Raw genomic sequence first — 15,734 nt, forward strand, 5'->3', positions numbered from 1 at the left:
ATTTCTCATTTTACACACCAGATGGCAGTACCAGGATATTTTAAGGTAATTGTAGATAGTTATTTTATTTTAAACTAGATGTCAGCATTAATCAAATAGCTCTAATAAAAAATAGGCACTTTTATGACCGTTTTCTTAAAAATTAACCGATCGTTAAGGGGTTAACAATGGTCCACCAATTCTTAACCTTTAGAATTCCAAAATCTCTATCAACTGCTTCTACCCATTATGTAGTGAGTCGCCCTATTCTTAGTTACTGCGGATTTGCCAAGACTTCTCTAGTGGGTTTAAATCATTTTTTCTAAAGCTCAGTGTAGTCTATTGTTCGGGATAAATTTTATGATTATCTGCGTCCTAAAAGCATTACTAGTCCTAATTTTATGTCAAAATTGAAGAAATAACTCTCTTTTGGGGGATTAATCAGATTTTTTTTTTCAATACTTTTGACACCATGATAAAAATATCTTTCTGACTGATCGTTTTTTTAGTGTGATGAAGTTTTTCGTCTTGTCTTTTTCCTTCGAGGAAGAAATAAAAACAGAAATTTTGTGTTGCCGTTCTTGCATCACTATCAGATTACGCAAACAAAAAGGGGGTTTATAAAGCAGTTTACTGATTCAAAAAATTAGTCTAAATTAAAATAGTTAGAATTATTAGATCCACTTTCTAATAAATTGGTAATAAAATAATTTGAATACAACTTCTTTTTTCGTTCTCAAAATGTTACTTACCTGGTTCTTCCACTAAGTTTTTCAATTAATATAGCTAAAACAATTTCTTTTTTTTTATATAATATTATATGTTGTAATAGATAAAATGCATTTAGAATTACTTTGATTGATGCTATTGCTCGAGGCCAATTCACGATAGTTAAAATTTACCACTATTAAGTGATTTTCTCAGGTACATGTCCCTTTCGTGGCGCCGTAAAAGTATTGATTAAGTAAGTAATCAGTACCGATGTATCGGTATTAAAACTGCTTAGTATAGGTGCAGTTTTAATAATCACCAAATATATTAGTATAATATTTTATACCAATATTAGTATGTTTGGTACTTATTACATAACCCTTCAATATTTGAGTTTATACATATTTATCAGTGGCAACCAACTAAAACCGAATTTTTAAAATATATATTAGAACTTTATAAGGATTTTGGAGCTTGACCATTTATCTATCTGACTTTTAATTTACTATTAAGATATTTATAAGAAGTGGTGGAAAAAGTTTCTTGTAATTCTAATTCTTTAACACTATCTTAGCTGCAACTGAAAAAAATATTTTCTGAAACAACTGAAAACCCGTTGTAGAATTCTTATCAAAAGCAATTCGCCAATTACCATAATACCAGTAGTACATATTACTGTCAGTGATAAATATGAATTAAGCGTCATCTGTGAATGACGAATGGTCATAACTTTCGGTCGGATGATTTAGGAGTCTATTAAGAACACACGCACACAGACATTCATTTTTATACAAATAGATTACCACTTTATCAGGCCATTAACATCAATATTAAAAATACATTAATCAATGGAAACGTTTTGTCCAGGAGGAAAGTTACCACTTGATCCCATAGGATTAGTTTTCTGTATGCTTTGGGGCATGTCACGTGATGGTTGGAACAGACAGGAGTTCGTTATCATTGTAAAATACGATTTTTGAAGATCAAGAAATATCCTTGTTGACTACGTTACGTTTACTAACAAATAACGTGCTGCAAACATTGAGAAATGTGGAACCAAAAGCAAGCAGACTAAGGTAGAAAAATGTAACCTGACTCCCGAGATAGTCAAAACCAATGCCAGCTAAAACGCATCCGAGACCAGCTCCTGAAAAAGAATTTATTTTTGTAACAGCTTAATATTTAATACTATTTTCCAAACAAGGCAATTAAATATCTATACATTTTTTTGTGAATAGGTAGAAAACTTTGAAATACTTTAACTAGAAATTTTTATATCTAGCCCTTAAGGTACCTGGACAACTACACCTAGAACTAAACAAATTGTGAAAAAAAAACATATGTTTAATTATATTAGAATCAAATCCGCTGAGCTCTTGAATTTATTTGACCTTAGAAACCAAAAGAAGACACAATATGAACTTCGAGACAAACAATTTATAAACTTGAATCATTCTTCAGCTTCTGATTCCTTTCTAAATATCATGCACCAGCCTTAATCAATGGCAATTCATTAAATTTCGGAAATATATTTTTTCCTCTCTTAAATATAAAAATTTGCACATTTTTTCCTTCATTTTTGAAGAAGATCAATTTGATTAAAATCTATTTAGAATGGTTTTCATGTAACACCCTGCATATGTTTTACAATCTATATACGCAATGAAGTCAAAATTAATGTTTAAGTGAGAAAAACGTAAAGACGTACCAGACTCTGAAGAATCAATATTAAAAGTATTAAAATCTTTATGAACTTGTTTGTTTGAAAATGAAGTTGAGAAGCATTCCAGTCCCACTGGACTATTAAACTGGCTTTCGAGGATTTTAATCGATGCTTTGCTCTAATTGACTGCAAGGTCTGATAATTCTCAAACTCTGATAATATTTTTTCTCACTTAAATATTAACAAGCGACTTGTAATGTCAAATTGTTTTTATTCCAGTTTTTTCAATAAAATTCTGAAATATATACAAAGGGTGGTCAATACGGAACATCCGATCATAAATCCACAGAGTGAACCAAAAGTATAAAGTGTTTTTGCAAAAAAATATCGAAATTTGAAAACATTTTGCAAGATATTGTCCTTAGCTTATAAATCACCAAGTTAAAATATTTTTTTCAATTTCAATTCAAAAATTTTATGTATTTTAAAGTATAAATGATTTACCTTCGAAAAAAGTTTCATCACGAAGTTTAGGAATATGAATCATATATGTTAAATAAAATATAAACAGTTCCCTTATGCCGTAGTTTTAATTGCTTAACAAAGTTTGTACTACAAACAATTAGTTTTTATACAGCTTTCATACTTTTATTGGAACAGAATCTTCCTTAATTTTTACCGCCAAATCATATTTCAACTGCTTATTGGATAGTTAGTAAAAGTTTTGCCTAAACCATAAACATAAGGGTATTAAAATTTTGAATGCTCCTAAGCCTGTTCTTTTATTTCATAATTTAAACAACTACAGAGTTGCTCACGCTCGTTCAAAAGATTTCGAGAAGAAAATTTCCCAAATAAAAACAATTGGAGCCATATGTAAAATGAAATTATGATATCAAATAAAAAAAAAATTATGTTTTAATTCTCTGAATTCACAAATTTTTATTTATTTTGAAGCTAAGGTTTTTTAAGTGGTTCTCTACGAATTTTCAAAACAAATTGTTTTCTAAAATGAATTTAAAAAGAAATTGCAAAAAGTGCATGTTCTTTTCGAGCAAAATTAAGGCAGACGTCTTTACAGACTATCACAAGAACACAGGTTCGATTCTCTTCTTCTTTCATCCTGAACTATACCAGAATCGAAGCTTCAGTAGTAATAACTATTTACTACTTGAAAATTATATATGCACGTGTTACCGAGCTTTACTGTCGTTACATGCAATCACCAGCACTGTGTACAATTCTTAGCCAGTTATGTGAAAGTCTTAAAATGGACGATATTCATCGATACACTTATTACTTGAATTAAAGAAATCTGTCACATCTGGCAACTCTTTTGCAAACATTCATGATAAGAATGGTTTCTGAATACGCCTAAGTATAGAAATTTTCTAACATTATTTTCCTTTGTACTACTGACATTTCGCATCTCATGCAAGCATTAAATAAAAATTAAAAATAAAAGCTCTTAAATGTAACGGAACAAGACACTAAATTTTATGCACACTTGGAAATCATATTTTGACAGTCACATTATTTTTCAATCTATATTTTAGGTAGTTGTCTGAAAAATTAGTTTAAATATTTTATTTTGAAAGGGTATCAACCCTGTTCGTAAAATCATCTTTTCATCATCTCTGTTTCCGGTTTATTTTTACTTACCTAAACCTTCATGAGTTGTATAAATAATAGACAGAGTTGTGGCTTCTGTCCCAGGCTTGGAACTAAGTTTTCCAAAGGAAACTGCAGCAGAATAAAAAAGTCCATACGTTATGCCATGAGTAATTTCTATTGGTAGCACCAACCATGGGTTTTTAAGGTAGCTGTACCATAAAAATCTGACAGCATATGCCATAAGAGACAAAGACACTATATTGAAGTGTCCCACTTTTTCTATAACCCATCCTGAGAAGAACATAAAAGGTATTTCACCAGCAAAGCTCTGCACATAAGGAACCAGGCCACAGAGAAATGTACTAGCACCCAATGAGGATATGAACCAAAGCAGATAATACCATATTACACCACAACCTACGCCAGTTATAAAAGATCCGGCATTGAACGCAAGAAAAGTACTAGATTTAAGAACTGTGCCTACATCTTTTGTTAAGTTTTGAGAAAATTGAGGTACAACGACATCCATTTTGTATAAATTCCATATAACCAAGATTTGCATAACTGCCATTAGGATCCACGTTGAGAAAAATCCATCTGTGAGGTCACATAAAAGTCCGCCTAAAGGAGCAAAAATACCCCAACTCACAGCAGAATATATTCTTTGTCGACCAAAATCTCTATTAAACTTTTGCACACTTTCGCAACAAATTGTGTCAGACAATGTAAATGCTGAACTGGAGCAAGTTCCCGCTATAATCATAATGCATGTATATAACCAAAATTGGTACGTTTTGTAGCTGTTTTTATTTAGATATTTTTCTATGCTTTTTGATTCATCTAAAAAAGCAGCAGTACAAGGTTTTGAAGCAGTGACACTATCATTAAAAATATCTGGATTCAAAGAATGTAAATAAAAAAAGTTCTTTATCGTTTTCATTTGTGTTTCATATTGTTCTAATTGCATGGAATACATTGAGCAACAGAAAGTTAACCGAGTCTCCAACAATTCTCCCTCTTTTGTGTTATTCCCTAACTCAAAACACAATGTTTCATCAGTAAGATTTGACTTAGTAACACAGATTATTTCTGATCGTTTTTGCGTGACATTTTCCCCATTTTTATAACTTTCTCTTTCGACTTTTGTCATCGACAATAAGTTGGAGTTATTAGAAGACCTATTACAAGCCTTGCCTGTAGAAAATGAAATAATATAAAGTTCTGTGCCATTTCTGATTTCTTCAAAAAGGTTTAACAGAGTTGAGTTTTGGTCCAACCTTGTTAAGACATCAATTTTTGGAATAACAAGAAGCGATAAGAAGCACAGGCAATGCACGATGATTAGAAGACTTATCATTATTTTTACTCTCTTAAAATAGTCTGCTATGTAGCCTAAGGCTGTTTTAGACAAAATTGTTATGAACAGCTGAGAAGAATAAACTGTTGCATAAGAAGTTGCAGAAATCCCGATTCCATCCTTTGCGATGAGAGGCTCATAAGGCATCATAGTTCCCATGGCTGTAAATAAAAAAAGAATTACCTAGGTTAGAAGCAAAGCGCATTTTTTAATATGCGAAGCATTTCAATGTCAATTTATTAATTGAGATTAAATGCATGTTAGTAAGTGTTGAAATTTAAAAATAACGCTTAGCACATAAAGATGTCAAGTTTTTTTACTCTTGAATTCAAACTAAGTAATGGAGAACTTTGTGGTTTGCATATAATCAACCCAAAATTATGCTCCTGCTCCTGGCTTTGGACGGCTCATATCATATATTTTTAGTGCCCTTGTCAGAAAAAAAAAATCGAAGTAACTTTGTATATGGAAGACAAGGAATCAATGCTAAAAATTGCGGGAAAAAAAAGAGTTTCCAAATTTGACCAATCAGTTCTGAGGAGGGAAAAACAAAGAAGCCTTCATAACCTTCGCGAGATCCCTCTTCCATTTTCTACTAATATTTCCATTTCTTTTACAGTAAATCTTCCTATTATGTATTTGCAATAGTTTTATATTTTTTTTATTATTCCTTGAAGAACCAGCACATCTTCAAAAAAATATTTCAAAAGTAAAAGATTTGACTTTGCGTAACGCCGGCAATGGACCTCACTTCGTTATTCGCTTCAGAAAATTTTTTTTAAATTTATTATCCGTCTATTTTGTTTTATTATTTCCTTGCTGATACATGTAGTAATATTTCGTAGAATTTAATTAAAACTGCTGCTACTAACACACATTTGAAGAAACAGTTTTTTTTTTTCGGCGAGGGTGAATGTGAAAAGGAAATTGTAGTGGGTTTATTAGGGATCAACAAAGTATTAATGGACTTCGCTGATGTAAATTAAAAGATAAATAACTCTAGCAACGCAGGTTATTTAATCTTAAACAAGTCTCAGATAATTTTGGCACAGGTTTGAAAATTTTCGGCAAAATTTTTCGAACTTTTCAAACCAAAATTTTACATTATTTTAAAGAATGTAATTTTACATGGAAAAATAAAAAATTTACTAAAAGTTCATTTTTGCATGAAATTATCGTAAAATTAATTAATTTAATAATTATGCGCAAATTTTTCCGTTCGCTTAAAAAGTTCTTGAGATAAAGCGCAAAAAGTAAACTTAATATTAGCGGGTCCAAACTATCAATCACTTTCTTAACCAAACTGTTAGGACTATATTTCCCACATAGACGCTATTCCCTATATTTTGAAAGTCAGAAATCGATTTTACACGATTTTAGTTGGATAAAAATGATTTGCAAATAGCATCCAGTTGTTTCGGATACATTCTAAAAATTATTTTCGCAAATTCACCATAAAATGTCGCACAATATGTTCTTCAATTACGATAAGCTACATTTATCAACAAATACAGCTGCAATAGATTTGTTTATTTTATTACATATATCTGATACGATACTCTCCTTTTAAACCGAGTTTGTAAGTTCCTTATGATACTGAAATGGTAACTCAAAAACTTAAAAGATAAACTACATTAACTCAAAATATCTGGTCTCAAAATTTTAATTTTGAAGTTAAAGATGACTTCATAGTTACAATGTTGATGCTACGATTCTCTCACTTTTTTAAAGACCACATGAATCCTGTTGCAATATTAAAATACGTATATTTACTTTTACGAGCATAAACTCCGTATCAAAATAATGATCAAAACCCAAATGTAGTCAAGATCAAAGAATATAATTAATGATGAAACCTTCACAGGTTTCAGAAAATATAAAGAGAGAAATAAAATTCGACATGCTTCGAGCGTTCAAACATAAGCGCCTAGTCTCAAGACTCGTCAGGCGTGAATAACTTGTGACGTTAAGTCACATGGAAAATCTGTGAAGAGTGTATACAAAATTTTGAAGTTCCTTCTACCTTCTGTATAAATTTTGTTCATAAATTCTTTTTCATAAAATAGTTATAGCCATTTGTTATCGCTATATTCATTTTGAACTACCCTGTATACTTATCTTTATTGCACAACTAAAGAAGCATCTATGTGTTTCACCAGTGAACTTTTATTTTAATAGACACTGTACGGCAACGAGAAAGAAAACTTACTCTTGCCAACTTTTAATCGATGTAAACAAAAACTATCCACTGAAGAAATCCAAATTGCGCCAAAGTTAGTGTTTTCGGCAACGAATATAATTCAGTGCGTCTGATTTTCATGAAAACTTTCTCATTTACTGGAGTTTAGATTTAACTATACTTTTCACATTGTGTATGAACGCTAGGTTGAGTATTAAAATGAAATAACACTTAATTTTTCGATCAAATTCGGATAAATACTACACCACAATTCTTACAGTGTACAGTTCCTCCTGTAGTTATAAATTCTAAGAAAAATGTGTCTTACCTCCATAAAACAAAAAGAAATGTACTTTAAATCGAATCATTTCTCTATCAACATGAAAAAAACTTTTCAGTTTTCTGCCTTTTTCTTCTTTGCAGGAAGGTACAGATTTTGAAAGTTTTTTTCCATTTTCCTGCTCCATTCTTAAAGAAAAAAAATCCATTTTTAATTGCTATTATCTTATATTTACTATTTGATGTAAACTTTTACTTTCCTTTTTGCCATTTACGCTTTATAAAATGATCTAGATAAACATTTAAATTAACCGAATTCCTATTTATAGATAAGAAAATAAAAAAATACGTCATAGAGCCACCATCATGCAACTGGTCACGAAATTATGCAGCCTTAACTTCTAAGTACATTGATTTCTCAGGAAAAATTTATTTCATTCATTAAAAATTATAAAATATTTTTCAATTCTTATTTCTATGAAACTTAAACATTACTGGCGTCAATAATGGTTTGGCGATTTCTTACGGTCATCTGACACGGATAAGATATAAAATGATTTTTAAGGAAGAGAACGTTTCAAAAGTGATTTTCGAAACCAATTTGCATAGAATTTAAAAAGAATCTATCTTTATTTCATAAAATATCTACCTTACCCAGATTTTCATTTTCTTTATTAGCTCGAAATATTTAAAGCTCTTTTCTCTTTATTAATTCCTCAGTAATTCAAGCGAAATAAAGTTTTTAAATTTGAAGTAAATAAATTTTCAGGTTTGCATTTTAAAAAAGTTGCATTTCTCCGAAAATCTACAATAAAAAGTAATATTGATGATTTCAGTAACAGAAAATTAGAAACTATATTGTGACATTAGAAATTTAGAAGAACCAATAAAGACGTAAATAGAAATCAAAGCAATGAGACATATGTAAAGTAATAAAAATCCTAATTTAAATAAATACACTATAAAAAATTAGGCGTATAATTGCCGCCATTTTTTTTTTGCTGAGGTACACCGAATACACTTAGGAGCACAGAACTAGAGTCATTGTGCGAAAATTTATATAAATTGGGCTAATAGCAATTGTTTGAAAGAATTAGTTCTGATATATTGCTAAAAATATGCTTGTTTTGCAAACGAAAAGTTTTTGAAACAAAGCCATAAATTGATTCTAACGCGCATGACAATATGTACTCTCAACAAACAAACAAGAAAAATATGATCAGGTAAATAAATATAAATATAACAGTGAAAAAGTGAATAAAAAATGTGGCTGAATGCACTATAAAGAGTTTTAATTTGTTCAACACCAAAAATGGTGACAACTATACAACACAATTTTTACAGTGAAGTAATAAAGTAAGAAGTAAGAAAAAGTTCCGTTTAGATATAATATTGTCTTACCGACACAAGAGAAATTTCGGCTAGGAGACGTAAACAGAAATGAGAAAGAAAATCGGTAGTAAAAATATTTTATTTCTATTTTACTTTTGAGAGAAATAAAAAAAAAAACGGTCATACTCTCGTATACATTTCATATCGCAGTTAATGTGTCATGGTAGTCACGGGTCTCTTCTTTTTCATAAAAACACGCTAGATGTGAGATAGATTTTACTACCAGTTTTGACTCCAGTGAAAGTTTATCTCGGGACGGTAAGTTAATATCTTTTTAACGAGTCAGAACCCTCATAAAAGTATTAAAAATTTTTCTCAAGTTACTTTTGATCACGGGTATTTACTTTTATCTCGCCTGCTGCATTGGAAAAAAGAAAAAGAAATTTTTGATCAACAGATACGGCTTGAAATAGAATAAAATAAAGCATTTACCTTTTTTTAATCAGAACAGCATTTCATTGAAAAAATACTTAATTTTACTAAACTTTTAAGAAACTAAACTTCGAATTTAACTTTTAAAAAAAATTATTGCTTATTTGAGGGAAACAGGTAAAAAAATAACCAAACTACAGTGTTCTGTTCTTCTTTACACTAATATTCCTCTGTTACATTGTCCTTGTGTTGTCTAAATTATATCTTTTATCGGTTTAATTTTGTTTATACTTTTCTTATTCTCAAATTAAACAGAAAATTAATGCTAAATTTGTGCCAAATCATTATTTATTTTCCTTTTACATATTTTAAAATAGGCTTAAAAAACATTATTCAGCACATTAGACACCGATAGAAATTTTATCTAAACTTCTATTATAATTAAAGGAAATTTTATAAAACCTTTATTTTTAAGAAAACACTGATATAAAATTTTAGATCAATCATTCTGGTTTTGTTGTTTGGAGAGTTCAGAGCAAATGCAAAAAGAAAAAAAAATAAAGAAGGAAAAATAATACATACTTAAAATTATAAGATTCCATCAGAACTAACATACCTTGTTGAACTCTAAGAGAAAAGAAAATTTGTTTCATTGTTTTTAATACATTTTTGCTCTCAACTATTGTACGCATATTGACTCTGGTTAAAATTAAGAGCACTAGTTTGAAAAAAAATCAAACGAATTTCATGTGAAAGGGTAATATTTAAATTTTTTTTCGTAGCATTGCATATTTTAGTTTTATTTTAAGCACATATAACATTATATTATCTTAATGTCATACATTTGATTAACTAGTGAATTTTTTAAAATTTCATTAAAAATTTTGGATTTAACTTTAAGATAAACAGTTTTGTAAAATTTTGTATTTACTTCTTTCTGTTTTAATGCGATTAATACAGTTATCAAAAATATTAATAATTCTAAAAGGAACTTTATTTTATTTTCTGAATAAATGAAAATGTAAAATTACTTAAAATATTATTATGATTCGCCTTTAAAGTTAGCATGAAAAAAAATTTCCTTTTCATTAAAATTTATTTTTTAAATAATAACAAAAACATTTTCGAATGTAAGGACTGATGTTTTAATTTGTAACCTTGTAGTTTCGAACAAATTCCGAAGTAAAGCATCGTCATTATTATCATACAGTTTCTCAACATTAAAAATGCATAGTAACTAAATTTAAGCGAACATGAAAATTCACTAAATTTTAGGTTTCCGCCATTTTAATAATTTTGACATTTCCTCCATAATTCGCACAAAGTTAATCAATTTAAACTTATAATGTTAGCATTGTTCAAATTCTTTAGATGGGCAACAAGCGAAATTTTTTCCTAAATCCAGCATCGTGACATGCTGCATGCCATACAATAAAATAAATAAAATATCCTTTCCTCAAAAATAACAATTTGATTGCATAAGGCCGGGATAGCCTGGTCGGTAGGGCGCTGGGCCCATATCCAAGAGGTCGTGGGTTCGATCCTCGCCGGCCGAAGACTCCCGTGTAGTAAATGGTGACTGATGCACGTTAAATCTGTCGAGTCTCAAAGTCCTCCATGTTCCCACAACAAATCAATACCTCTGGGGGTACTGATCCAGGAGTTTCCTTGTCTTCTGGATTGGTTCAAAATTACAAGGCTACTGAGTTGAACGTAAGTAGTCGTAAACCCATGAAATTGGGTCGGCTGTTCAACGACGGTTATAAAATAAAATAAAATTTGATTGCATAGAGCCTCAGGGGATAGAGCAATCGCCTCCCAATAAGGTATCCCGGGTTCGAATCTTAGCTGTTCTATACGAATTCTGCTCCAGACCACACGTAAAATATCTTTAGTGGTAGACGGATCATGGGTTAGAGTTTTGCCGTCAGGCTAACCAGTGGTGGTTTTCTTCTCCATGTAACGTAAATGCGCGTTAGTTCCCTCAAAAAGTCCTGTACGAATGTAAAATTTTTCCCAATACCTGATCCTGGAGTTCCTTTATCTTCTGGATTATGTTTGAAATTGCAAGGCTACAGAGGTGATTATTAATAGTAGTAAACTCAAAATAGGTTTGGCTATGGAGCATCGTTTATAAAATATAAAATTAACAGTATAGAGCCCCGGTGACTCAAGGGATAGAGCACTCGCCTAAAAATAAGGTGACCCAAGTTCGAATCCCAGAGTTAGCTGGTCAATATAAATTTTGTCCCCTGGATCGAACTCCTGAGCGGTAGACGAACCATGGGTTAGAATCACTTGCAGTCGGGCTGACCGTAAGATATTTGCGTACTCTTCTTCCTCATGTAAAGCAAATGTGGCTTCGTTCGAGCAAAAAGTTCTCCAGGAAGGTCAGTTTGTGCCAATGCTTGGTCCGGGAATTTCCTTATCTTCTGTGTTGGGTTCAAAATTAGAAGGCTACTGAGTTAAACATTGATAGTCCTAAACTCAGAGTTAGATCAACTGTTCAACATTGGTCATAAAATAAAATTATCTGTATGAAAATGGTGGTAAAAACTTGCTCCATTAACAGAAATTAAAGCAAGCTGTATTCCGCTTAATAAAAAAGAAAGCAAGTGTGTATTCTTATTTGTTTTTTATTTTTTCATAAAACGATATTAAAAATATACTATCAACATATTACATTTCTTTAATTCCTTTAATTAAAAATAAAGTAAATGTTTTGTCTTCCAAAATAGCAAATTATCTATAGAAACTATGATAAAACCATCAAGTATCCCTGTTATTGGAAAACAAAGCAAGCGTCTAGTTTGCAAAAATTATAATTCTGTTTTTAATATCGCTTTTTAAAAAGCAGTTTTAAAAATACTATCTGCATACTGTTTCCCATTCATTAAAAATAATCCAACAGTCCTGCCTTCATAAATGGTAAATTATTTATTAAAATTTGTTTCTTTGTTCTTAGTATATTTTTGCTCTCAGCGAATCACAGGCTATTATTCGCATGTTGACTTGAATATCTCTGGAATGATCTTAAGAACGCTAGTCTGAGAAAAAATCATACAAATTTCATGTAAAGAAGAAATATTTTAGTTTTTTTTTTAAAGGACACATAATATTAGCGAAATGTCATACATTTAATTAATTCGTGAATTCTTTAAATTTTATTAAAAATTTTAGAGCTAACTTTGAAATGAACAGTTTTGTAAACTTTTTGTATTTACTGCTCTCTTTTTTGATGTGATTACTACAGTTATCAAACATACTAATAATTCTAAAATGAACTTTTATTTTATTTCTAAAGAAATGATATGCTAAGAGTACTGATAATATTATTATCAATCCCCTTTAAAGTTATTGCATGAAAAAAATGCCTTTTTTATTTAAATTTAATTTTTTAATAATAACTAAGTTTTAAAAAGTATGATGAGCTGGAATAAAATAAAAACATTTTCGAATGTAAGGACTGATGTTTTAATTTGCAACCTTGTAGTTTCGAACAAATTCCGAACAAAAGCATCATCATTATTATCATACAGTTTCTCAAAAATGTATAGTAAACTAAATTTACGTGAACAAGAAAATGCACTAAATTTAGGGTAGGTACATTATTTCCCATTGAACAGAAAACAAGGCAATTGTCTATTCTTTAAAAATAAAAATTCTTTTCGCAAAATGATTTTAAGATCGTACTATCAACATACTTCAATGATTCTTAACCACTGTGCCGCGGCACTTTTGTGTACCGCCAAATATTAGAAATGAAACAATAAAAATTATAATCCCTTTTTTTACAACGAGTAAAGTTTAAATTAACGAAAAGTATATATATATATATATATATATATATATATATATATATATATATATATATATATATATATATATATATATATATATATATATATATATATATATATATATATATATATATGTATAATTTTTCCACGCTTTCACCGCGTGAACATCTTTGTCGGCAATTTAATTAACAAATGAAAACAAGCTAAATATTAACTTTCAAACGGAAATAAAAGCTAATCATTAAAGTAAGCTATGCAATTAATAGTTTTAAAAACAAATAAACAAGGGATAACTAGCAAAAAATAAGTCAACAATTAATAATTAGCAAAAGAGCTAGCTAATAAGAAATCACACAAAAATAACAATGTAAAAAAACAACAGTTAATAACTATAGAAAACAAACTAACTATTAATAACTAGCAAAAAAATAAATAACTGTTACTAACTAATAAAAAATTAACCGAAAAAAATAATCAATCCCTTAATAAACGTGCTTTTGCAATACATATTATTTTACTTCACATTCAAAATTATTATCACAAACTATTTAACACGGTGTATTATAGGTAAGCAAACAAATTTTAAACTAATTTTTTCATTGTGTGCCGTCAAATTGCGAAATCATTAAAAGTGTGCAGCCACAAAAAAAGGTTGAGAATCACTGACATACTATATTCCACTCATTAAAAGTGAAGCAATGTCTAGTCTTCAAACATAAATTATCTTTATAAAAAAATGTTAAAAACATCAGTATCTCATTCGTTGTAAATAAAACAAATATTCTGTTTTGAAAAATAACAAATTCTTTGTATAAAACCCCATGATAAAAACATTGAATAGAAAACAGAGCGATTGTCTATTCTTCAAAAATTAAAAAAAAAATTTCGAAATGATATTAAGTAGGGGAGAGTGGGGTCAATTGTAACAGGGTACGATTGTAACAGAGCAAAAATTTCGAGGGTCGGGTTCTAGATTTGGTTCCTAGGTGGTGCACAAGGTGTATTTAACAAATCTACATGTACACCCCTGATGGCAATCATTTTTATGTACTTTTGAAAGAGTTACATCACAAAAGATATTTTCACGTCACGCAAGTACTTTTTTTGGTACTAGAATATTATATTGTAACAAAGTAGTTTTGTTTAAACAAATAAAAATTAGTAACCGAATATGTAAGTGGACACCTTAATTAACATTTCAATAAAAAAAAGATTAGTTTTGCTAATTAACTAGCATTGTTTTTAACAAATGAAGCTGAAATGGCGTCTTGGGGACAATTGTAACAATAAGTAAAGGGACGATTGTAACAGCTGAAAATAAATAATCTTATGTTTACAAACCATTACTTAACTCTTTAAGAACCACCAATAGTTTCCTATATCATTTATATTATGTCGCATGTGCATTATTTTATTTGTCACCTTTCACAGCATAAATTAAAATTTTTAACTCCTTAAAGTTAAAAGTTTAACCCTTTAGGTCTCTGCTCATTATTATTTTTACTCCTAAAATATCACTACTATTTTGATCAATAAAAAAATATATCACAACTATGATAATATGTATAATTAACTATGTTTTAGTTGAATTTATGAACTGTTACAATTGACCCCGTAAGTGGGGACAATTGTAACAAGTGCACGACTGTCAAAAATTGTTAATAACTAATATAATAATATTTAAAATAAGGTATCTATTTTTTTCCTAGTAGAGGATAGTCTACTTTACTCGTCTGTCAATTAATACTAATAATATATTGGATTTTTTTTTAGTTAAAAATAGTTAAGTAAAAAATGTTACAATTGACCCCACTCTCCCCTACTATATAAAATGATATGCTCTTTGTCTTGCGTACAAAAAATTTAGAGATGGCCTTTATTTAGGAATCTGAGATAGAAGAAGAAAACAAGAAAAAATTCTTTTGGATACATTCCACTCAATAAATGGTTTCAAAAATTACAAAAAAATTAAGAAAAAAAATCAATCAAAAACGAATAAAATTCAAAATATCCAATTTCCTCTCTTCTTTTGCTTCACTTCATCCAAAAAAATAATATTATATGTGTATAGCAAGGCACGGGAACGAACATTTCGTTCACTATATCCGGGAGTTCACTATAAACCAAGTTCACTATAACGGGGTTTGACTGTATATATATATTTCATTGCATGTATGCAAACTTTATCAGAAAGCATGAAGAAGGCTTTAATAGTTTTGTATGATGATCGAATAATTCGATTCATAATTTATTTGAAAGACTAATTCTACACAGAAAATTTTGAAAGTTTGTAGCCAGCAATCAGAATAATTATATCCGATCAGAATAATGACATTCAATCTGAATAAAAAATTTTGATTCTCGTTCAACAGTATGTAGCAAAAATCT

General features: G+C 29.5%; 1 protein-coding gene across 1 annotated transcript; it reads right to left on the reverse strand.

Annotated features, from left to right (window-relative positions):
- Positions 1–1,459: 1,459 nt before the first annotated feature.
- LOC107456956 (major facilitator superfamily domain-containing protein 6-like) lies at positions 1,460–9,794 on the reverse strand. Its single transcript, XM_016074953.4, has 4 exons — positions 9,607–9,794; positions 7,832–7,971; positions 4,016–5,485; positions 1,460–1,837 (listed from the first exon to the last, which is right to left on the reverse strand). The coding sequence occupies exons 2-4, from the start codon at positions 7,968–7,970 to the stop codon at positions 1,674–1,676; spliced, it is 1,773 nt and encodes a 590-aa protein (XP_015930439.4). The 5' UTR covers position 7,971; positions 9,607–9,794; the 3' UTR covers positions 1,460–1,673.
- Positions 9,795–15,734: the final 5,940 nt, after the last annotated feature.

Source organism: Parasteatoda tepidariorum, chromosome 8 (genome assembly GCF_982258835.1).
Source record: "Parasteatoda tepidariorum strain Cologne lab strain chromosome 8, Ptep-v5.0, whole genome shotgun sequence".
Lineage (NCBI taxonomy): Eukaryota > Metazoa > Arthropoda > Arachnida > Araneae > Theridiidae > Parasteatoda > Parasteatoda tepidariorum.